This window comes from Scomber scombrus, chromosome 11, assembly GCF_963691925.1.
Source record: "Scomber scombrus chromosome 11, fScoSco1.1, whole genome shotgun sequence".
Lineage (NCBI taxonomy): Eukaryota > Metazoa > Chordata > Actinopteri > Scombriformes > Scombridae > Scomber > Scomber scombrus.
In genome coordinates, this window is record NC_084980.1 from 18,433,644 (window position 1) to 18,457,356 (window position 23,713).

General features: G+C 39.9%; 1 protein-coding gene across 1 annotated transcript; it reads right to left on the reverse strand.

Moving 5' to 3' along the window:
- Positions 1-203: 203 nt before the first annotated feature.
- Positions 204-21,243, reverse strand: wnt9a (wingless-type MMTV integration site family, member 9A). The gene is given in 4 exon segments (XM_062429439.1): positions 204-4,023; positions 7,317-7,579; positions 7,799-8,058; positions 21,038-21,243. Coding segments are annotated over 4 exon segments (1,218 nt in total). The 3' UTR covers positions 204-3,534.
- Between the last annotated feature and the right edge of the window lie 2,470 nt (positions 21,244-23,713).

Sequence of the window (23,713 nt, forward strand, 5' to 3'; positions counted from 1 at the left end):
ATAATCATGTTGATTGTTTTTTGTGGATCATTTCAGCACCACACATCAATGTGCCAAAATCATAACTAAAACATTATGATTTCAGTGTTATCATATCTCATTGACAGTGATCTTTTTATTAAACTAACCAAATGTCACTGAAGAATAAAATCACACATAAATAATTTAAAAATTCATTTATTATTTCAGATTTTTTTCGCCTTTGTTATACAAAGATGTTAAATAACTTAAATACATTCTTACCAGTCATTTGTGATCTGTTTATACCTACAAGCTATACACATGAGGTAGAGGAAAATAATTTAGGGTTCCCATAAGACATGAATAAGTGAACATGGAAAAAGCTTTGTTGGTGTAGTGTCATCACAAAGGGCAATACATGGTTGGTGTGTTTTTATCTTTGTTTTACAAGCACAGCACAAATCCTAACAAAAAGTACATGCACATGTAAAAGTGACACAATCATCAACATTAGCACTTTATACCGTATCATATGGTGATAACCAACATTACAAAGCCAAGAGCCTTTTCACAAAATAGAGGATTATACAAACAGATCAGATGCTATGAAAATATTGATGATGACTGTAATTTTGCTTGAATACTTTCAGAAATGTCTGGTGATCGTGCACAAGAATAAAAGCCAGTTCAAAGTGAGTTGATTCTAAATTTGTTAGGATTTCTTAGTGCTTAGATAACAGCAAATGTTGAGATATGAAATGAAATATATTTAAAGTATACACTGCTTCTTGAAGCCTCCACCCCAAAAGAAACAAACACCCAAAAAGAAAAAACAGAGTAAAAAATACAGGATATAAAATCAATTTAGACTTTGACGTTATTTACACTAAACACATGCTCATAATATATTTAAAAATAATTTATCTTTTATTTTTTTCTACAAAATAGAATTTTGTACATGATCCACTGACAACTAAACAGTGCAGAGTTTTGGATTTGAGAATATGGACGAGTGTGACAACAACATCTAAAAACCGACTGACTGCTGCATCATGCTCTTGACTTTTAGGCCTATATACAATCTATAAACAAACAAAAATGCACTCGGTGAGCATTTGGTATTCCTGTCATGCCTGTTTTGAGTCCATTCAATAGTATAGAACCTCAGTGTTTTTGGGCCGAGGAGTGTGTTAAGAGCGCACACACCAAAAGCTGTGGGAAGCAGGCATTTATGCTTCGAGTCTCAGCATAGCTATTATGGTTTCCATGTAGCGTGCAAAGTTCTATGTATATGTTTTGACCAGTCTTTATTTGGCATGCCTCCTCATATCAAAATGCTTGGAATTCATCTACCCAGGACAAATAACCCATGCAAGGCTCTCTTCCTGAAGCATGGTTTTGCTGAAGCTGGTTTAATTTCAAATATTGCGATAATCATCTTTAAAGACTAAACTCTCTGTTATAGGTAAAAGCCATTGTTTAAGGATGTTTGGCATGGTGTAGTATCTCTGATTACAATCTGTAACCGTCCTGTTACAGCAGCTGTTTGCTGTATTCATGGTGCACCACCACAAATGTCTAACGTTTCTTATTGCTACCAATTTCTGTTGCTTGTGAGAGTTACACATGTTCCTCACTTTTGTCTATATACCACAGGAGAAGAAACCTTTGCTATTTACATTTTTTTTTTTTAAAGAGTCTGCACTGCACTGTATCGATAAATACAGATCTTTAAATACTTTATAGGGCTTTGGGGCTTCAGTGCGTGAATGGTGCTATAATACAAAGCTGGGTCCCTCACTCAGTAGTTAATTCACACCCATCTAAAACAAGGCATATAAGGTCCTATATCTTATGGTTTATAACACAATGTTCCTAGAAGATAAGTACTGAGAATACAATGAATTCTTGTCTGCATTGTTTGTGTTAAGTCATCTTTGTGGTCTTTAATTGTCACTGTAGTTACATGGCAGAGTTCAGTATGCTGCTTTATGTTAACTGTATCACTGTGTGCCAGGCAACAAGTATAAAATGTGAAAAATAAACTAATGCATTACAAAAACTTCACTGTCTTCTGAATGAAGACAGCAGATTTGCTAAACATAACACAAAATATTAGTCTTATAAAACATATATTAGCTATGAAGCTTGCGCATTCATCTTCACTCGAGAAATTCTGCAGACATGTCAAGTTAGATTTCCGTCTCTTTTACCCCACACTGTTTGGACTGACAGACGCAGCTCCTACTGCACATGCTGCATGTCTACATGTTGAATATGGCTCAATCAAATCGTGGCAGCTGAAGAGGAAAGAAGGATGTGAAATGGTAGGGGGCTACATTCCTCCAGTTCTCCACAGTTTTCTTTACAACTTCAAAGTATTCAAAGTTAAACAAAATCCTAATAAGTAGATTTAAGCTCCACAGAGCTCTACAATTTTTGATCTGAGTCACACGTGGACCGTTTGCTGGTCAAGTGATCACCTGTTGCACTAAAGTTGGCTATAATAACAAGGCCACTGTCATCTCCAACTTGGATATAATTAGCATTTGAGCTATTTCTCTCTACTTTATCCAAATAGTAATAGTGGTTTAAGTTATTCCCTGAACACTGGTTCGCTCAAGGCCGAGAATAGCCTAAACTGACTGGTTTAGATATTTTCTGTTAATGCATTGCCTAACAGCTTCATATTATAATATTACAAAAAAAAGTTTTAAAATAATTGAAATATTTTTCTCCCTGTGAAGGAGTAGTCCCAAAGGATCTATAAATTATCCACAGCAAGACGACGAACACAAGTATGCTGCTTTCCAAAGGGCCTTGTCAAAAATTACGAAGAAAAACGAGCAAGAGCACACAAACAAGAAAACATTTGTGTGGTTAGTGGTTTGTTTTAACATAGTAAGATAAGTGGCTTGTATAATATCATTACAATATAACTGAATTTATTTACATACATATGCAAACACACAATGTGTGTGAGTGTAAATATGTGCGTGTAAAGTAATTCTTACACCCTGTCTTTTTCTTTTAGCAGTCTCTGAATATGGTTTTCATTGCCATAGAAGTCGTCATTCAAACCCCCCCTCTCCCTCACTATCTACTAAATACTCACGTACAAACACACACAAAAAGAGTGACAAATACGAACGCAAACACAAACACCATTCTTCTTTGGGCATGGCCCTAAAACCAGTCTGTAGGTGTTACTGTCCTTGTATTGGATCCACTTTTAATCTCTGTTTTCTTGTGAAAAGATGCAATTGGACATTTTTAAAAGGAAAGTAGAAGCTTCTCTCTTCAAGGCAGCGCCGTGAAAAAAAGCTTGAGATGTTGACCCAGTTGTCTGAGAAGGTTTTTAATTCTGCAAACCCTCAGGACCTCTGAACCCCAACCCACAGAAATCCCTCAAAGTGCTTATTGCTTCTCCATCGGCTCGCTTTCCTATGTTTGTAGAACACTGTTCTGACAGCAGAATCAAAACCTTGTTGGAGAACAAACTGACGACTCCTCTCTCATCTTTCACTTGCTCCTCTGGTCAGTAGGCCAAATAGGGGCTGACAGGTGACTGGGTTACCCTTTGCAGGTATAGACCTCCTCCCTCTGCGTGCACTGCTTGCATTCGACGTAGCAGCACCAGCGCACCTGGCACTGGCAAGGTCTGGTCACCTCCCTGCTTTGAGTGTTATGGCCTCGCCCGCAGCAGATAGCATCACAGTTCTTGTCCTTGTAGCACTTTCGGGCTGCGGTGCCCAACGAGTACTTGCTGGGTCTACAGAAACTGGGTGAGTCCTCAATGTGGAGCAAGTCCATAGTGCGGGGGATCTGGTCGTTTAGGCCAGGCAGAGACTGCGGCTGTGGCTGGCTTCGGCCAGTGGAGATTTCTCCCTCCCCCGTGGCCTCGTTGGTGGAGCTTCCGACCTTGACGGAGGTCTCGTAGCGCTGCTTTAGCTGCTTGCCGATCTCGTGGAAGGGTAGGAGCTGCCTCCAGCAGGTCTGAACGGTGCAGGAGCCGGAGACGCCGTGGCATTTGCAAGTGGTTTCCACACCGGCCTTAATTACCTGGTTCAGAGACGGAGAAATGCTGTTAACTGCCAAGAAACATTAAAGGAACATAATGAAACATAATTTAATGTGCCTTTGCAGCACTTCAAAGAGCCAAATTACCCAAATATGCTCACAGTTAGCCGATTAGGGTGGAGCACAGCGGTTTGGGAGGAATATGAAGACACAATGGAAAATTATTACACTCAATGCTCTTTTTGATATCATAATAGAAGGGAAAAATCCATGTCTTCACTTATTGCTCATGAACTATCATCAAAATAAATTCCATGGGGAACAATATAACATTTTGTCTAAGGCTTCACATAAAAGAACAAGTGAATAATAGTTGGTAGGTGGACTGATTTTGTTTATGATAACCACGGATGACATTTTGATTAAACTCAATAACTGTTATTATGAAAAGTGAGGGGAGGTTTTGCCTGAGAAGCACCCTATAATAGATCCATTCAGAGAGCCATGTGAAAAAGAAGATACTTAGGACACTGGGCACTATTCTCGTCCTTTTACTGTAAATGTGTTTTCTAAACCCTGAGTTGATCAACCTAATCTTGGTAATTATGTCATAACAGATACGTTAAGTCATGCAAATAGTTGGCAAGAGAAAGAATAGTAAAGAAAGTTGTCCCCTCTTTAAACTCATACATAATTGCAAGTGAAATAAAGAGGTTGTCAGCTAAAAAGACCACTACTCATTATTGTAAAGGTACTTGACCTCTTAGCGGACAGCCAAAGTTCAACTGGAGAATCAACCACAATGTTGAAAAGCAGTGTGGGCGTGGAAATCGATGACAATAACACATTGTCTTAGGAGGGGTTTGGATAACATCTACAGTACTTTTCTCAGACTGTGAAAGAGATCGGGGAGCAGGAAGTGCATATTCATCACACCAGCAGGTCAAGAAAATTTGATAGGTCAGCTTTTAAATGTCGGGGGGGATGCAGAGGCAAGCACATTCCAGTTTTGTCCTCTGTGTGGGAATTCATCCCGAATGCGGTACACCTCACTACATGTGCAAATCAAAAAAAAAAAAAGAGAGAAAAAACAATGTTGTAAATCTTTTATCACAAATAAAATCTCCTGAGAGATTGGATTTTGGAGAGCCAAGCTGAAAAGGAAGAGCCTGCATTGGTCTTTTGGGAGAGTTTTGTGTCTGCTAACATTTGGGAAGTGTGCCTCTGCTATAATTCATTTTGAAACCAAAATGAAAATGGCTACAATATGAGAAAACCCGAATAAAAGTAACAGATTCCAGACTTTTAGTTTGCTTTGGCTTGACAGATTAAGACCATTCCCTCTTTTTATTTTACTATTAAAAACCCTTCCAAGACGAAAAGCCCATATTTGCTCACCACAAACAATTGCTGAATTGTGCCAAAGCACAAATGAGAGTCATTGCCTAATCTAATCTGAGAGTGAAAACCAAATATTGACTAATGAGCACTTTCAAATTTACAGTAGCAATTACTTTAATCAGTTTGGGTTTTTCTTTTTCCAGCTTTCATGGAGATGCTTGAACCTCTATAGTATTTTTTCAGTAATTTTACTCTCCTGGGATACTCTCTGTTGAACTCTATCAATGTCATTCAGTTGCGGTCAAATTAAATTCCTCTTAAGTCATTTAAACTATATATATTTGGACAGCAGTCATATACCAGCACTGTAATGTTTAAACTCCAGCACTGCAAAAGCAATACCAAGATATGGTATAAAAGTATATCCGGGATAAGGTGCACAATGAACTGGCACTTCATACTGCTGTTTATCTACATAATTAAACAGGATTCAGACTGTATTGTCTTATCACCATTTTCCCACCATTTAACTGATTCATGTGAGCAATTAGCCAACATTACTGTTTAAATACTGTCTGTGACTCCAAATGAACTCTGACCATATTTGAACCAGTCATTTTATGAGTGTGTCCTGGTTGGCCTCATTTACGGTTTATAACTCTAACTCAGTATTAAATTATTTAAATTATGACTTTAATAAAAAGCAAAGTGGCAGATATAAGAACATCAATAATAAATACACTGCTATAAAATGATTGTATGATTAAATGTTTTCTTTCCTTTGAATGAAACTCCCTAAAATGTTATGAATCATTGACTAACGCAACTTAAATTAAGTCATATTTTAATGTCTTAGATATCTTATCAGCTAATAAAATACTGTTGCTATCACAGTCACAGACAAGGAAAAAATGGAAAATAAAACAGGACCTTAAAAGGGAACCATTCCATGAAATTGTGGCAATCACCTGAGTCACATTAAAACAAAACTGATCAAAATCGATCCAGCAGAGGCTCCATTTGTACCTTAATCATTAATTTCTTCCACTTCTTGTGAAGGAAGACTTTCATTATGACTATTACTCTACTATTTACTCTTTGCCATGCTTCCTTAAGCTGGCAGGAAAAGCCAGACGTAGGTGACATTTCAGCTTATTGGGCTAAAATTTCAAGAACATGGTCACGCAATACACAGTGTGTATCTGATCGCATCATTCCGATCATAATTAGTGCATTTACACCTTGGGTTAACATGTGTTTTTCCTTACCCAGAGGACATATCCAGATACAGATTGCCTGTTAATGCCAGTAGTAAAAGGGGTATGAGTCCCTAATACTGCTTGGGTTAACTTGGCTGAAGCTCCAAAAACACTGGATTGTACACTTCCCATAATGCAGCCTGATAGTGTTTTTCTTTGACCCTCACTGGTAATTAGTACCCACATTGTTTCAACTCTACAACCCCACTTTGTAACACAGTCAGGAAAAAGTTTGCAGTTTCCAGACCGAGATTACATAAACCTGCAAAAGTTCATTTTTTTTGGCCACTTGGGAACAGCAAAAAAGCTGTTAACACAAGACATTATCATATTATCACTTTGTAAATTTATCATGGCAGAATTATTAGCAAACATTTGCTTATTTACACCATGCCAAGTAAGTAGCATACAGAGTCTTTTCACTGAAAACAGCTGCCTGCTGCGGTGAGAGTGAACCAAAACAGTAAAGCTGCGAGCTGTAAAACCGAACAAATGCTAATGTGCTAAAACACTCCAGATTGCTGAGGGGAACTGCCGAGTCAGGTGATAATCCTTTGTGGGTCTGTGATAACGAGCGACCCTTTCACATAACACATAGTCATTTGATCCAGTCATAGTATAAAAATATTGATTAGAGTAGCTGTAAGTCACAGTCTGAGTTGTGCCCCTCAGAACTATGTTGACTTTGACCCTAACCCTTTAATAAACCATCATCTTCTGACCCTATGTGCTTACCTTCATGCCCACATTTGTGTTGTGCATGTCCACACGTGCGCGGAGGTCCTTGTTGGAGCGTTTGCCCAGGAAGTCCTTGACAAATTTGTTGGCGTATTTGAGGTTGTCTCCACAGCCTCCCCACTGCCATGCCTTGCGGTTCTCCAGGTCCGGGGCCTCGTCACACGTGCAACGCTCCATCCGTCCTGCGCTGCACGCTTTGGCCATCGCATGGGTTAGGCCCGCCGAGGAGATGGCATACAAGAAGGCTGTCTCTTTGAATCCTGCAGGAGTACAGGGGAGTGTGAGAGATTAAATGCAGCTCAATTTCAAAGTTCAAATTTTTTTTATTGCTTTTTTTCAGTTCTTGTTTTAAGCACAATTGAGTAAAATGCACTGATTATATACCATCTTCAGTGTGCAATATTGAAATACAGATTTCCTGAGACTTCCTTTGAGTTCAGTTTAAAAAGAAAGATTTGTAACAACACATTTTCCCATACCTCTCTTTAGTATGTTGGCCCGGTGGCGCCCCTCTAAGGTGCAGTTCCACCTCTCAAAGCGGAATTGATACTGGCATTCTAGGGCGCTCATGGTGATGGCCTCTCTCAGGGTCTCCGCTACACCCGGGTCTCGTCTGCACATCCTGCGCTGCTTCTTTTCCAGTTTGAGCCGGTCGCACAGCTTGTAGTGGGCCCTGCCCATGTTCTCCTCTGGTAGAGAGTTCAGTGGCAGGATAGACAACGGTTCATTACCTGTCAACCTAGAGCGAAAGATTGCAGACACAAAGACACGCTCAGTTGAAACAGTGCACAAGGAGGGAATGGATACATCTTGATAAAAGTTCCAATAAAGCTCAGGATGCTGACCTTCCTGGATAAACAATAAAAGTTGCAAAGATATACTACATAAACAGCACAGGAAGCACAGCTGGGGCATATAATGCTCAAAAGTTTGGTTAATGTTCAAATGAATTCAGCTGTTCGGTGGTTAATGTTCAGGGGAATTCAACATTAGCTGGAGATTGAGATCAACCTCCAGCACAGGCGTGTCTGTGTATAGAGCAAATTCTCTGCAGAGGTGGAAGAGTTCTTACTTTTCATCAAGTTCCTGAAGCTGTTTTGTCCCTGTTCGGACCTCTATCACCCCAATCAAATCACAGCACCAAGTATTTAATACTGCAGTTTGAGATTATACATTGTGTATTATTAATAATAAAGTGTTCAGCTGGTATGAACACATATTCAAAACGATGGTATGCAGTGAACGTGACAGCCATACCAAATGCATGTGAAACAGTAGCCAACAGATACTTGGTTTAATATTTATATCATACCCTGAGGGGGGGAATGTCACTCACAGCAGCATTGTATAGATTTCAACATGATCACACGGCAGGATTTACACTCTCATTATAGACTCCCCATAGAGAAGTCCACTATTCAGGATCTTAAAGCTGCAATCAATTTGAAATATAACAAGCAGAAGTCTTAGTTCTAAACATGGTATGGAGAACATGTGGTAGACTTGCACTCCTTTCGTCAGTTTATTTAAGGGAAGCGTATATAAAACACACAAGCAGGGACTGCCACATAGCTGGCAAAACCGAAGACCAGCGTTCTGAGGTTGTGATTGGGAAAGCAGAGCATTACTTTCATAAACATACACAGGGGACATGACTGTCAGCCTGTGACCATTTTGGTCACAGCAACTGACAGGATTGGCACTGTAGTTGTTCATTATGTGTAATTTCTGGCCTCCTTTACACCCTTAAAGTGAAACTGTAGAATAAATGGATTTACAGAACTCACAAAGTCTTCAGGACAACGTGCATTCGCACACGGCTTTGGGATACTTGTGTGCATGAATTGACATTTCATTTAATGCTGCATTGATCAAACATTGATGCAACATTTTCCATCAATTGCAGGTTGCAGTCCAATTTTTAATTCTTGTATAAATGTTTTTAAATAGAGCTAAGACAACACACACACACATACACACACACACATACAACATGTAGCTTTGCAATGAATGTCCTATACAACATGACAGTTAATGGAGCTAAGGAGGTGCTAATCATTATGGTTATTTTGATATGGTAATCTGAAAATCGCAATGTGAAATTAAACAAACTTAAATTACAATTAATTGTATTTCTTATTTCAGTTTTCACAACCAATTTGCTTGTTATCATCAATTTAGGCAAAAGAAGCGTATATCATGAGAGCATAATGCTCTCATCAGAGCATTATTTAACTGTAGTCCATTCCTTCTTCTTGAGTGTATAGAGTCAACATTCAGCAAAATAAATTAGAGAAAGGTACAACTACGACTGGGAAGAGTAACCACAGCAAACGGGAACCCTGCCACAGACTTTAATTAGGCCAAGCAGTGTAAAAGAAATGATTCTTCAGAGCACCTGCTGGATGTCTACGCTGGTTTAGTTAATGTTAACCTGACTTGCCAAGTCATCCTTGGAAACTGTTTGGAAAAGGGCAGGCACTTTCAAAAACTACTTGGCTGGTGATTGGATGAACCATCTGTCTACCACCATCTGTCTTACCTTGGGAGGTAGCTGGATTGGCAGCACGGATTGGTCCGAACCCCTGGTTGTTCAGACACAAGTGCATAACTTAAAGCCTGAGCTTAAATCCAGCTGTCTCACAAGGTGAAGTTAATGTATCAAAAGTGTTGACTGGTGATCTACATTACTTACATTTTTGACTTCATTACTGTTTTTCTGAGAAGCTTCTGTCACCACTCATATGCGTCTAGCAGAAGGTCACAAGGGTTGTTTAACAAGAGATTTGTTTTATTAAGTTCAATAACTGACTGAAATGATTCCCCTCAAGTCTTCAGTTTCATACCAGTGGACTTAATAGTTCACATATGCTATATGATATTGTCTTATAATGCATTCACAGCTTGGTTGAGGATCCGAGCAGTCAAATCAAACAGGGAGCGTCAGGATTTGCTTTCAGATTGGGTCAAATGGTTTCCTTTTTACAAAGTGTGTTTGCCTTCCCTTAACTTGTCTGACAGCTATGAATTTTCAAATGGAAACCTGGCAAGCTGTGTCTTGACAAAGATTGCTCTCCCAACACACTTAAGAGAAAAAAATGTATGGTCTGAGGCGTACAGAAGGAGGCATACACAATGCACGAGCACAACGTCTCTGTGAATAACTGGCATTTTCCTCTTAATTGTTTCAAGCTTTGTTAAAATACAAACAATGCTAACAATGCCAAGGAAACATGTTTAAAGAGCCAAAACAAACAAATCCAGTCGAACTAGTATGTTACAAATGACTGACAACCGTTCCACAACATTTCATGGCAGGGTAGTTGAGGATTGAATGATGGTGCCCCATGGAATACTTGCTTAATTCCATTTGCAACATCAATGAGGAAGAAAAATCAAGAAAATTCAAGATATTCAAATCCACACATGCACCAGGAAGCAGAATATTTCTGGATACGATCCAAGTCTTAAATGGTGGTCTTAATTTACTCAATACCACCAACATGACGTGCACATTCCTCACTAAGACATGCATAGTAACACCATTCACCATTCAGCGTCAAATCTTCCGAAAGCCTGCATGCCTGCCAAAGAGACCATTAGAATGACAGCCCTCAACTGTTTGTGTGACGTCTGCCTGTCTGAGACAAAAAGATGGTCTGAGCAAAGCTGGAGAGAGGCCAAAGATGACATGACACTGATCTCAGCGCTACTGTCTCCTTAGTTTCTTTTTTTTTTTTTTTACACAAAGGTATATTTCTAGCTAGTTCCAAAGACAGCCTGGGGGCAAAGTGCGGAGGAGAGAGATTTGAGAGCGGAGAAACACTTTACGTCTCCAGAGAAGAAACTACTGGCCAGGGTTAGTGCTTGTGCATGTTTCCGCTCTGTGGCAGACCAGAAAACAGTCAAATTGTATCACAGATGTACACTGACATTTCCTCTGTATTTGTATTTAAAGGACCTCCTGTTTATCAGCAGATGCACTTTTTAAAAATATATATACAACGCTAAAAGCAGAGTTTGATGTCAATCATTGCTCTTAAATTCAAGTTTGCATGATATTAAAGATAATATTTTCATTGGATCCTAAAACTGTGACCCCCGCTGTCACAGAAAAAAAATGGGTCACACATTCCAATATGGTGATCAGCAATAAAAAAAAAAATATTACTCTGCTGTTTGCTGAAGAATGAACTCAGTCAACTCACTTAGAGGAAAAGAGATTTGGAAAATGGAAGAGTGGTTGACTCACAAAAATCATTACAAATCTGAACTTAAAATATTTGGTCAAATAGAAACCATTATTGTGTTTTCCCATAACGATGACTACTTTTATGAGGAAAAATGTAATCTCTGAAAACTCAGTCAAACTCTTAAAGTATAATGAAGTCTCTTCATCATGAAGGGTAAAGTGCAGGCACTAACACGTTATCTACCCCCTATTAATTTAGAACGCAAGAGCATGAAGCTCTGTGTTTTCTCATCATGGACCATTTTCTGTAGGTGTTTTTGTTTGAGGTGTTGGCACAGCAACACCAATTACACATGGAATATAACACCAACATATAAAACTCATTATTATCCTACACGAGGTGGGATTCTTAGTGGTGTTTGCTCAGCTTTGCTTTTTCCATTCACACACTTGCCTCTACAGACTCCTCGCAGACATCACTGACCTCCTCTCACGCTGTGACTCCTCCACCATCTTTCACTTACTAAACTCTGGAGTTTGTTTAGTCCTTTCTCTCTGCATGTCAGCACCTCCCATTGCCTGTGACATTTACTTTATATACATTTTCCAATGCAGCGTGTTATCGTGAAAACGGCTCACTTCACACTGTGGAGCCTCAGAATCAATCCCTTGAGGAAATCATTGACTAGCACTAAACTTTGCCATCATCACTCCCTCTCTGGCGTTACATTATAGTCATGGAAGTGACCCTCAGCTGGTAATTCTGGTCGTTTGGTATGTAAATAGCTAAAGAAGAGTAATAATGTGGAAAACATACGATCACTCATACATTACCATTTTCTGGCCTATATGTAAATGCTTGCTCCGTGTATAAGCTACAAACACACAGTGCTTTGTTGCAACTGCTAGTGTTATTCATACACCCATACAGCCATATATAAACAGAACAGCTCATCCATGTGGTATAGATTAATCTCGGGAGGCTAAAGCAGCAAACTTTACAAATGATTTGCAGATTAATTGATGACTCACAAGTCAATTATCAAGCAAAAAAGACATTCTCAGCTTCTCAAATGTGGTTATTTGCAGCTTTCTTCTCTATCATATCATTGTGAGTTTAATATATTTGAGTTTTAGACTGTTGGTCAGACTTAAAGTAGTCACTATCTCACTAATTTTTGACATTTGAAATGTCATTAATTGGCTCATTGGTTCAGTCAGTCATCAGATTAATTGATAATTATTATTTTAATGAGTTAAAGTTGGAGCCTGGCCAAGAAAAATTATATTTTGGACTTTAGCTTTGCAGACATAGTGTGTATGGCTGTTGATGAGTAACAAGAAAATTATGTAACAAATGCCAACAAAATTAAGCTCATTTAGAAACAGTGTAGTAACCTTTTTTTTTTTACAGAGACCAATTAGAAAATCTCCCTGTAAGTACATACAGTATCTCGGTCACAGTTTCTTAAAAACTAATTTAAGAGATCAAAAATGTTGTTTATATATCTACATCAAAAAATGAATGCTGGCAATATATAATTCAATATAGATATTTTTTTAAACTCTGAAATATTGCATTATTAGTCTTAAAAATCCATTATTTGTCAGGCTTTAGTTGTTGCTGTATGCAGATATTTTTTTCACTTATCACTGAGATTTCACTTGAACTAATGGTGACTTCCACATTCTTCAAACAACTGATATTACAGACAATAATGCCACTCCCACTGAGAAGACTGATACTTACTGTCTCCAAAGGAAAATCTCTCTTTGTTGTTGAGCAGTATAAGTGTAAAAATGTTGAACTCCTACTACAAGTTAACAGAAATCAAAGAAAATATTTCTGGCATATTGTTATTTTTCAAATTTGGAGATAAGGATGAACACACTGTTCGGACAATTTTCAGTCACAGTGTCTGTTTATCATCTCCATCCCCCACAGGACTAACAGGTGCTGGCTACGTTTGTGTATGTAGTTACCGTATACATGTGTGCTTGCATGTGTGCATGTGCACATGCATATGGGCACTTACTACCTTAAGTCAACACCTATAAGAGTCCGTCGTGGCTGAACGCGCCCAGGCAGAAAAAAGCACAAAAGCCACAGTTTCTCCATCAGCCTGAACTTGCAGATTGTGTGGTCTGGTGTCTCCTAGATCACAAGCAACCCCCCTGCTCTTACTCCTTTTTTTTTCTTTTTTCTCCCAACTTCTCCTATTCCCACTGGTCAATTACTCTAAATGAATGCCAATCATTCCGCCCAGCTGTTGGCTCAAAACAAAGCCCCCTCTAGACAAAACCACCGCTGTCTACAAACGTAACCTGCACAATACAATGACAGACATGAACATGTGTCCTGGAAAAGTTCCACAGCCATGAATGCAAACTACTACACTCACCTGAGATTAATCTGTGTATATTAAAACATGTTTGTATTATTCGTTAAATTAAACATTAGAGTTTTTGTAGGAAATTAAAATTGCCAGTGCTGATCTCCGTTTCTCTCTTTCACTTTTTCCTCCTGCCTCCACAGCGTTTAAATGCTCCTTTTGGGGGAAAAAAGTGAGTGTTTTTCTCAGAAATGTTGGATGAACTTCAGACCACCCTGCCCAAGTCCCATCTGGTGTATCACAGCCCAAGCCATGCCAGAGGTAGTAGGAATGTGAGTGTGTGTGGTGTTTTCCCTCTGGCCCACTCTAACTATGGCTGACAACATGCTCCACAGCTTAAACTTTGAATAATTGAAGAAACCATGATTCAGTGTCGAATGACTCTCTGGTTCAGGGAGTCTCCGGGCTATTGTGCGCCTCAAAGAAGTTTATAACAGAAGAAATTCTGCGCTGAATTGCACTTAAAAATCAACATTTTCTTCCCAACCACCATAGAGACACTGCTCCGTCCCCCAAGTCATTAAAACCAGAAATAGGGGAAAGAGTAAACGATTATGTATGAGGCTAAGATAAGATTAGTCAGTGGTTGAAAGCACTGGGTGTTGTGACTACTCCTAACAAGCTGTGACTGACACAGTACAGTAACATGACAAAACCGACTTTGAAAACAAAGTGGTACTGGCTTGGGACTTAGTAAGTCATTATTAGTTGAGTAATGAGCCTTTCTACGTAGTGGGAATGTAATGTAACATCTACAAGCATTGCTATTCACAATGTGAAAGGGGAAAGTCTGCTATCTTGTATGACTTAACAGGATATGACCCAATGTTATGTCATCTGCTGTCCCTTCTGGTCATTTACAACCCACATAGGACATGATGGACCACTCCCACTAATTGACTGATCTGGGCAAGTTCCTGTACATGTACTCTCTTGATATTTCAAATGTGAATGACACGGCGCATTAGATATACTTCCTTTTAAGTCAGGGCAACTTAAAGTGCCTGTCATTGTACTCTCACACAAATGGTTCCACTAGCAAAGCTATTTTTCTTTTTCAATTCATGAAAAAAGTAGAAAAAGTCACTGCTCAGTCTAATTTTTTAATCCACAGCAGTGCAAGCAAGCGCTGGTAGCTGAGCAGTAGGACTACAGGACCTGGGTTTGGGAATGGGAGTGTGGGGCATGGTAAGAGGTTTAACTGCTATGTGAGAACTCAAGGCTTCTAAGGTCAGCAGCTCAGTTATAGTCACTGTGTGACTGGCACAGATTGGGCGCGCAGCAGTGTCCGCATGACTCCCCTGTTCTAGCCTACGCCATGGCACAGAGCAGCCCTGTACCAGCGCACCGACGCACCAAACACGTTCAGGCACACATACTGTACTCGGCTCTCACCGATTCCAACATGCTGACACAAGACTCAGACCACGTTTATTTGGTAAGAGAGGAAAACAATTTGACTATAAACTCAGTGCAATTCTACTAAGCAGATATTTTAAATGTGTGCAGAAACTGGCGGCTTTGTTCATTTATGTTACACTGGGCAAAAGCACCTCTGTGAATAAACCGAGCATGCAAAGTCAAACCACAAAATCCAAAACAAAACAGTAGCTGTTTTGAATCGCTCATGCCTCAGTAACTACAAGTGGCTGAGTTTATTAACGGTTATTTACTCTTACTACTGAAAGATTAGACTTTTTGTTCCTAATTGCTAAAAGGCCTACAGAACCCAAATGCAAAGACAATAAATGCAAATTATTGTTATCTGCTGTAAAATATTAAATCTCAATAATTTATCGTCACATTAATTACCAAGTTAAAGGAGGAACATGTGGTTTTTGTTGTTGTTGTTGTTGTTGTTGTGTGTGTGTGTGAGTATTTTTGATATTTTTCTGGTATTTTTCATTTACTGCCTGCATTCAGCAGAATGTTCACTGCAGCAGAGAGAGCTTGCTGTGTCCGGGCTCATTCAAGTCAGTCAGTGTACATCTGATTGTGTCCATTGTCAAACTAACGCTCAGACTTTATTATTCTATATAATAACATCCATTTGGCAAACACAAACATTCAAGTGGAGTGCATGTCAGGTCAGGCCTCTATATTATTGTGTGTATGCAAGATGATCGCACAGATAAAGTGCAGTAATAGTCTAACCCTGTAGTTTTGAGAAGGTACGGTCAAACGTTTTTCAATCCTCTGTAAAATTTTAAATCTTTACAAAATAGTGTATGAGATTAAAAACTATTTTATGTTGCACACTGCAGAACGTTTTTTTAATTCTCATATTATGTCAAGATCTCTTCATGATAGTTATGAGAAAGGCACAGATCCTCTTAAAGCCCAAAACCTTTACTGAGGGTTTGTCAATCTGCTAATCTTGGCACATGCGAAGCGTCATGTCTTTTCTATCCCCACAAACTAGGCAGAGAATTTCGCCTGTGGTCAAGGATGGAAAACACAGGACATAGCGGTCACACTAACTAGCATCATCTCATCAATGCCTGACCACTAAAAGTATCTTGAGTCTATATTAGTTTTCCTGTTTTGCAAATTGCCCATGTCTCCAACCCCATCTGCAAAGATCATCATGTGAGTGTACAGTTTGACCAACAAGAGTTTCCTTCAATGGGAGTTTCCTTCCCATATCTTCTGACTATCCACCAATGAAGTGCACAACTGACTGGTGGGACTTAGCCGGAGCTGCCGTCTTTTTAAAATCAAATATGTCTTCACTGCGGTCTCTTCAGCACGCTGATGACACTAGAACTGTAAGTCTTGCGGATGTGAGCATGCCAAACACATTTTAAAAGCCCTACCACACCATGTAATCTTCAAAAACATTCAGTACAACCATGTTATTATACAGTATGAGCCCCTTAACAACCCACCACAGACATCCCTGAAACCTTCATAACAAAGGTGTGTACCAACCTTTGCAGTTTCTGATGATTCAGCCTGTAAAATGAACAGTAATGCCGTGCATCACTCAGTTTAGAGAAGACATGAGAAGTGAATTTTCACTCTGTAAGCTAAAGTTCAAAGACACTTTGTACATGTCATGCATGTTGACCACAACTAAGCATATGTAGAACTATTTTCCTTTCCCAAATTATTTTTACAGAGGGTCGGCAGCCTTTATATTTGCTGTTTTCACATTTAATTTCCCACTCTCCTACTGTTACACAAAAAGGTTACAAAGTGCTGATTGAGAATCATCCTGCACTCTCAGAAGACGCTGCACCACCCTGTGGCATCCTCAGGCATAACAGGCCTTTACAGATGGATGTCATGGAGCATAGTGCTCAAAGCAAAGCACGGCTTAACTCAAATCCGGATGTATCAAACAGAAATTTAAAGAAAACAAAGCTCTCTCTTTTCAGAGGCCATGCGGTCTGTTATCTAAGCCTCCAGGTCTCCGTGATCTCACCACGCTACACGGTCACACCGTCAATGCTGAGAGAATCCTATCTTCTTGGCTCACGGTAAAGTGATACCCTTCGAGGTGTGGCTGTAGCCACAGGATATCCTATGAAGTTGGGAAATCCCTCTATCAACGGTCCTCCCCGCCCTACTGCACGTCAGGGCTAATCAGTCCTTAAGGCCTGGTAATGAGACGCCTGCCACCACTGTCTGCCGGGCAACGCCAGCCTGAGCCCACACCAACTCTGTTGCTCCTAATGAGTGGTAATCACCCAGCAGCTCCCCACAAACCACTGCAGGGATACCAGCACGCACATGAGGCAGGCAAACCAGAGGACGGGAGTGGAGAAAAAGAATGGAACCAAAGGAAATGTTTACATGGAGCCTCTTAAATAACAACTTGTAACATTTCTGTGCTGTGCTAAAGAAATGAGGCTCTTTTAAAACTTTAAAACGCATTTGCTGTTTGATACACACCAGGAACTAATTCAGCAGAGTGATAAAAACCTTTTACAGCTGCACACTGAAAAATCACTCCTCCTCAGTAAATTTACACACATCCCATTTGTTAGCCTGTTGTTTTTGGCATTCTGCCTCACTTAATGGAGCGCTGAAAACAATAATACCATCTGAAAGGGCATCAGGAACAAACTGATGATAGAGTGTTTAAGGATATCGCAGTAATCAAATAGCAAGTAATAGCAACCACTATATTTGCGTCTTCCGGATACTGCGGTGCCTCAGTGATTGGTAAATCCCAGTTGCATGACTGTGGGCAGCCTTCCTGTATATGTCGCACATGAACTAAATAAAAACAAACTCTTGACTCAGTGTTAGGCCTCACATTCAGCACAGTTTACAAGACCACAGAATGACATGCCTTTTACCAAAACTCAAATTTAAACCGATGGAGTCTCTCAGACAGCACTCTGAGCCTGGATGGGGTCAACTGAGCAAACAAATCACTTCCTTCTCTGACAGTTTACACAATATCTCATCGAGGTGCTGCAACCTATTAAGACAAGTAATAAAAACTCCACGAACATCACTGATTGAGACTCTAATGATAACGGATTTAGCAGAACCAGCACCTGCCACAACAGGCTGAGGGAAAGAAAATGAGTGCTCACATTCTTGTGGCAAAGGATGACAATTTAAGCGGGTGCTTGACTACGCCAGGAATCCCACCCCACCCTCGGCTGCGCAGACTATGGGCAGGAGAGATTGTGTTTATGTTACACTTACGCTCCACCGCACTCTGGAAATTGGGTATGCAACATTGACCCTCTATTTTGAGTAAATCAGTACCCAGGAGCCCTAGGATGCCTCATGCTCATGGAATATTTATTTGAACAGGTTTGCGTTGTATGTCTCACAGTCAAAGCCAAGCAGGACTGAGCTGGAGTGTCACCGGTGTCGAGTTTCTGGGAAGTTGGCCATAGGGCAGTCACATTTTGTATCTGTGTCACCTTTGCAGACTCTTTCAGTATGTTTCATGTTCCTCAGCTGCATGGCTAAATCATTTACTGACACTCATTCATATTCCTTTCTCACCGGGCCACGGAATAATAAATCTGGAATATTGTAATACCACATGTCTCTTTGCACTACACAGGCCACAGATAGAGAACAGGCTGACAGAGGGAATTGAAAACAAGTGCTAACTGAATAAGTAAATATGCATTACCATTAGGACCATTAAGACTGATGTGAGTGCCAATTTGGCACATCAGCCTTCATACATACTGCCTGCCAAGGGCGACTCTGTAACAGGGAGGGAGACATAAACAGGGACCAGGGTTACATTTGTCCTTCTAATGCAATTTTAGAGCTGCGCTGACACCAAAGACAGGAGTTAGAGACAGAGAGAGTAGTTGATATGTGCATGAGTGTTACAGATGATGACTTTTTTTACTGAGAAGGGCTGAGATATTTCCATCATACAGAGCTATTACAGGTGCCATACAGCATGTTTGCATCACCCAGTTTCCAGAAACGAGTGCCAACACTTTGGTGTAACACCCAAGAGAACAACATCTACCCAGAGACATGAAAAGCTGGGTGTACAGTACAACTAGCCGGTTTATTCAGATGTTTGATATCTAAAACATTTTCAAGTACTTACGAAATTGCTATTTCTTTGTTGCTTTTTAACTTTTTATAAGATTTTTACACCAATACATCTTGTTTATGATGACCTTTAAATCGAGGAGAAGGTAAAACCCAATTCAACAGGTCAACAGGTCTAACACACCAGTCTAACGGGCCCTTAGGGGACACTTCCTATGCTCACAACAGTTCCCAGATCACCTAACACTCCTGGATCCTGTACAACACCCATACCTACCATAAATTTGACTCTGCTGGAAAGACTTCAAGTGTCATCACTCTGCAGTCTACAGCCATTTGTCACTGTGCGGTTCTGCACTGTTTGCAGCCAAGGGGAGCACTAACAACATCCAGCAGAGATATTTGTGGATAATACAGGGAAAACAACCAAATATTGGTTTGGTTTTGTATGAGATGGCAACCATGATGATTTTAAAGATATTGCCTTGTCAAATTGCTGAAGATTAGGTGTCACTTTTTGAATCAAAACTCTTGAGTTCCAGGTAAAACAAGGCTGCTTTCCCACCTTACATGTTGACCACATTTGAATGACCTTCACTTTAAATGCTCTTAAATGCCAGTTTCTTCTATGACTAAGAGCAAAACTGTGAGGACGCACATGTGAGCACACAAGCTGGAGTTCGGTGCATTAGCCACTCTGAAGTGGAGGTCATAGTGGGCTACACCTAAAAATCCAAGGCGTTCCCTGGGAAAGACTCACTTTGAAATATACACCCTTGTGCTCTTTTTTTTAAATTAAACATTATTGTGTATATGACATGATTCATGAAACACTACATTTTCAAGATTAATTTCCCAACACGTGTTCCAAGTGTTTTTTAAACCTGATGGAGGCAGCAGAAAACCCCTGCCAGAGTTGTGTGATGTTTATGCTGGATGGGGGAATTTTCTGTGCAAGCTGAGCAGACGTTTCGGCCACCAGTTCAGTTCAGTCAGTCAGATTGCTTTATTGTTACCAGCTGTTGAGTCTGAGGCATATACACACTCACCTTTCGCTCCGCGGCTGTTTTCAGAGTCGACTAAGGATATGATTTTACAAGTGTTTCAGCAAAATAATCACTCGACCGCTACCTGCCATTCAAACGTGCCAGGGGGTTACTTTACAGTGGGCGCTGGCTCAATTGTCAAGGAAAGAATGGGGGGAACGCTCCTCGGCCAACATTGCTCCGAAGCTGCGTATGTCTACCTATATAGGTGCTGTGTTTATGGGGATTTCGTTGCCTGCTTGGACCCGCGCTGACAGTACTTGTCACAAAATGTGCAGTTGTCAGCAGCTTCGGAGAGGTCAAATCATGTGCAGACAACCTGCTGCAGCCACCAGCTGTGAGGCCGCTGAGCGCTGAGCAAACCGCCGCCAAGTGACACCCTACTGACCCGCAGATATGGATGCAATCAAAACAAGTCATAAATTCACTCTACATGCTTTTTTGGTGTTGTTTTTGTTGAAAAGTTGCTGATTAAACTTAACTTAAAGTCAATTTTCTGTTTGTTTAAAGAGAACAAAGTTTAGGCTACCTGCTTTTTCAAGAACCAATCAAATCAATGAGAGCAGCATCATGCACATTATGTCTGTCAGTGCTTACCCGAAATATGCTGCGGTCGGCCCAGGCAAGTTGAGAAGATACACTATAACTGTGAACGATAACCATCCCAGGAGTAGGTGTCCATCCAGCATTTTGCTGCGGCTCCAGGGCAGATCATTTCGTTTCTCCTGAGTAGCTGTGTAAAATCCCTTGTTGAACGTTCAACACTTCTTATACAGAGAGGAGCTGCGCTGCGCTCCTCCCATCAGCAGTGAGAGAGAGAGAATGAGTGAGTGAGAGAGAGAGAGAGAGAGAGAGAGAGAGAGAGAGAGAGAGAGAGAGAGAGAGAGAGAGAGAGAGAGAGAGAGAGAGAGTTATATGGCAATACATACTGTCTGAGAGCTGCACTGATTCACAATTCACTCTCAAGTTTCATACAGATAAATCTTCTCAGTTGTCTTAATTTATGATTGGCTTTTCAGTTCTCCTCTGTGGGCGTTTTAAGCACCATACCGTCAGTGTTTGTGCAGGCTGAGGTCAGTCTGAGCTGGCCTGCACTGAATGATAGAATATTTGTTTACCTTCAGTCTGTCCTGCCTCATTTTATTTCCAGAATGGCAAACCCTAAATTGTTTCAATCCAACAGGAGCAGCACAATGCAGCAATACTAGTTTATATACTGGATTGTATGGAAATGTAGTCCAAACTGCCACAATTGTTGTTCTCATTTTAAGCTTTTTCACTCACATGCAGTGGTAGAAAGAAAGTATCACTCAAATAGTGTACCTAAGTACAGTTTTGACTTACTTGACAAAATAGTCTGATGAAAAGGGCAACTAAACCTGCTGGGGAAGATCATGTGGTCCAATCAAAAACTCCAGAACTGCTACTACTAGTCGGTTTAATGGTGATATTTCCAGGATCAAGAATGGACTTTCAATCCAAGTTTTGACATACTTCAATTTAAGGGACTATTCTTTTACAAAACATTTAATTGGCAAATACATTTAACTCTACTTCATTAATCGACAGTTATAGCTACTAGTTACTGTGCAGATTAAGATTTTACATAGAAAATATATATGTTTGCAAAATGTGTTATACTTGTCATTTATTCCATAGTATAAAGTGCTTAAATTCACTCCACCTTGACCAGCTACAGCAGTACAACACTCACACCGTAATGCAACAGTATTAACAATCCAATAACAAAATATATACTGATACCCTCATGGATCATTCTTTCTGCATAATGAATACTTGTATACATGTAAATGGACATTTTGCCCATAACACTTCAACACTTTTTTGCTACAGTACAATTTTGAATACAGGGCCTTCACCCATAATGAAGTATTGTTGTATGATACATATTTTATTTAAGTAAAGGGTCTGAATATTTTGTTCAGCACTGCTACACTGTATGTAAATGTATACAGTACAAACTGGCTCAGACTTTGCTTCCAGCCTGTGCATTTTTAAACTAGTTCACCTCTGTGCACCAACATTGTCAAGTCTGTGTTGATTTCATCATTCATAAATACATCATATACTGCAGAAAGCAGCGCGTTTAGAAGATTTTGGTTAAAGATTGCCTGTTGAAGTTAAATATCAGTCTGGTCTTGCCTTTCCGAGACACAGTGATCAGCTCTCCCAAACCACATTTGCTGAGGTGAGTTGTCAGTTCATCTACAGTCCACAATGAAGAAAGCAAAAGTTTGTCAGCAAATATAACTGCAGGCAATTGCACAAGAGCAGAAGACGAAACCTTTTAATCACTGTGAAATTTCATATGAGAACCGTAAATCAATTGGCAAACTATCAATCACTCTGGCAAGTAATCTGAACCATTTGGCAGGCCTGCTCATGAAAAATATTTACTCTTCCTACGCATTTGATTCCTTAAGATATGGAGATTAACGAAAGGTTTAGTTATTTTCACAGAAGACTTTCTCTAACTTGCTAACAGTATCGACCCACTTACTTCCATATAATAAAGCAAACTTATTTCATGAAAGGGCTCAAAGGTTAATATTCTGTAATGTAATATTACTTAAAAAATGGCTAAAGGACAACTATTTTCATGACAACATTTACAGATTTATTCACCAGTGTGACTGCCATAACAACTAAGAAGCAGCAACACAGATTTGTTGACTAAATTGGCCTCTTGACTTGTAAATAATATCCACTGACTGTTTGGCAGCTGAGAATGTCTTTAGTCAGGGACAACCCTACTTAACTCCTGTGTAAACACCTTTCAGTGGCTCAGCTACCACCTAACATCTTTTGTGTCCACACACACCTTGATTTCTGGCACGAAAATAGAGAGAGGTATCTGAACTTGGTAAAGATCCAGGTTTTCTCAGCTACACCTGGGGAGCGCTGCTGCCAGGATTCGGAATGAAGTCTATTCATTCCCTATCTCAAACAATATCCAGCCCATTCACTACAGATCACAAACAGCCACATATGAGCCAAGTGGCTTCACGGGGGCCAACTTTTTACTTACAGTGTGTAAACAAAATAGCACCTCAAATTAGAGATTAAAGTGAACGCGGCTGATAATTATGGTTGCACATTTCACATGATACTACATCTGATGATCACTCCCGTCAACAGATTGCCAGTTTTTCAGCTTTTACACATCGTATAATCATTATTTGAGTATGAGTGAGTATGACAGCATCGTAGAATGATATATAATCTAATTTCCACACAAGAAGACAGATGCAT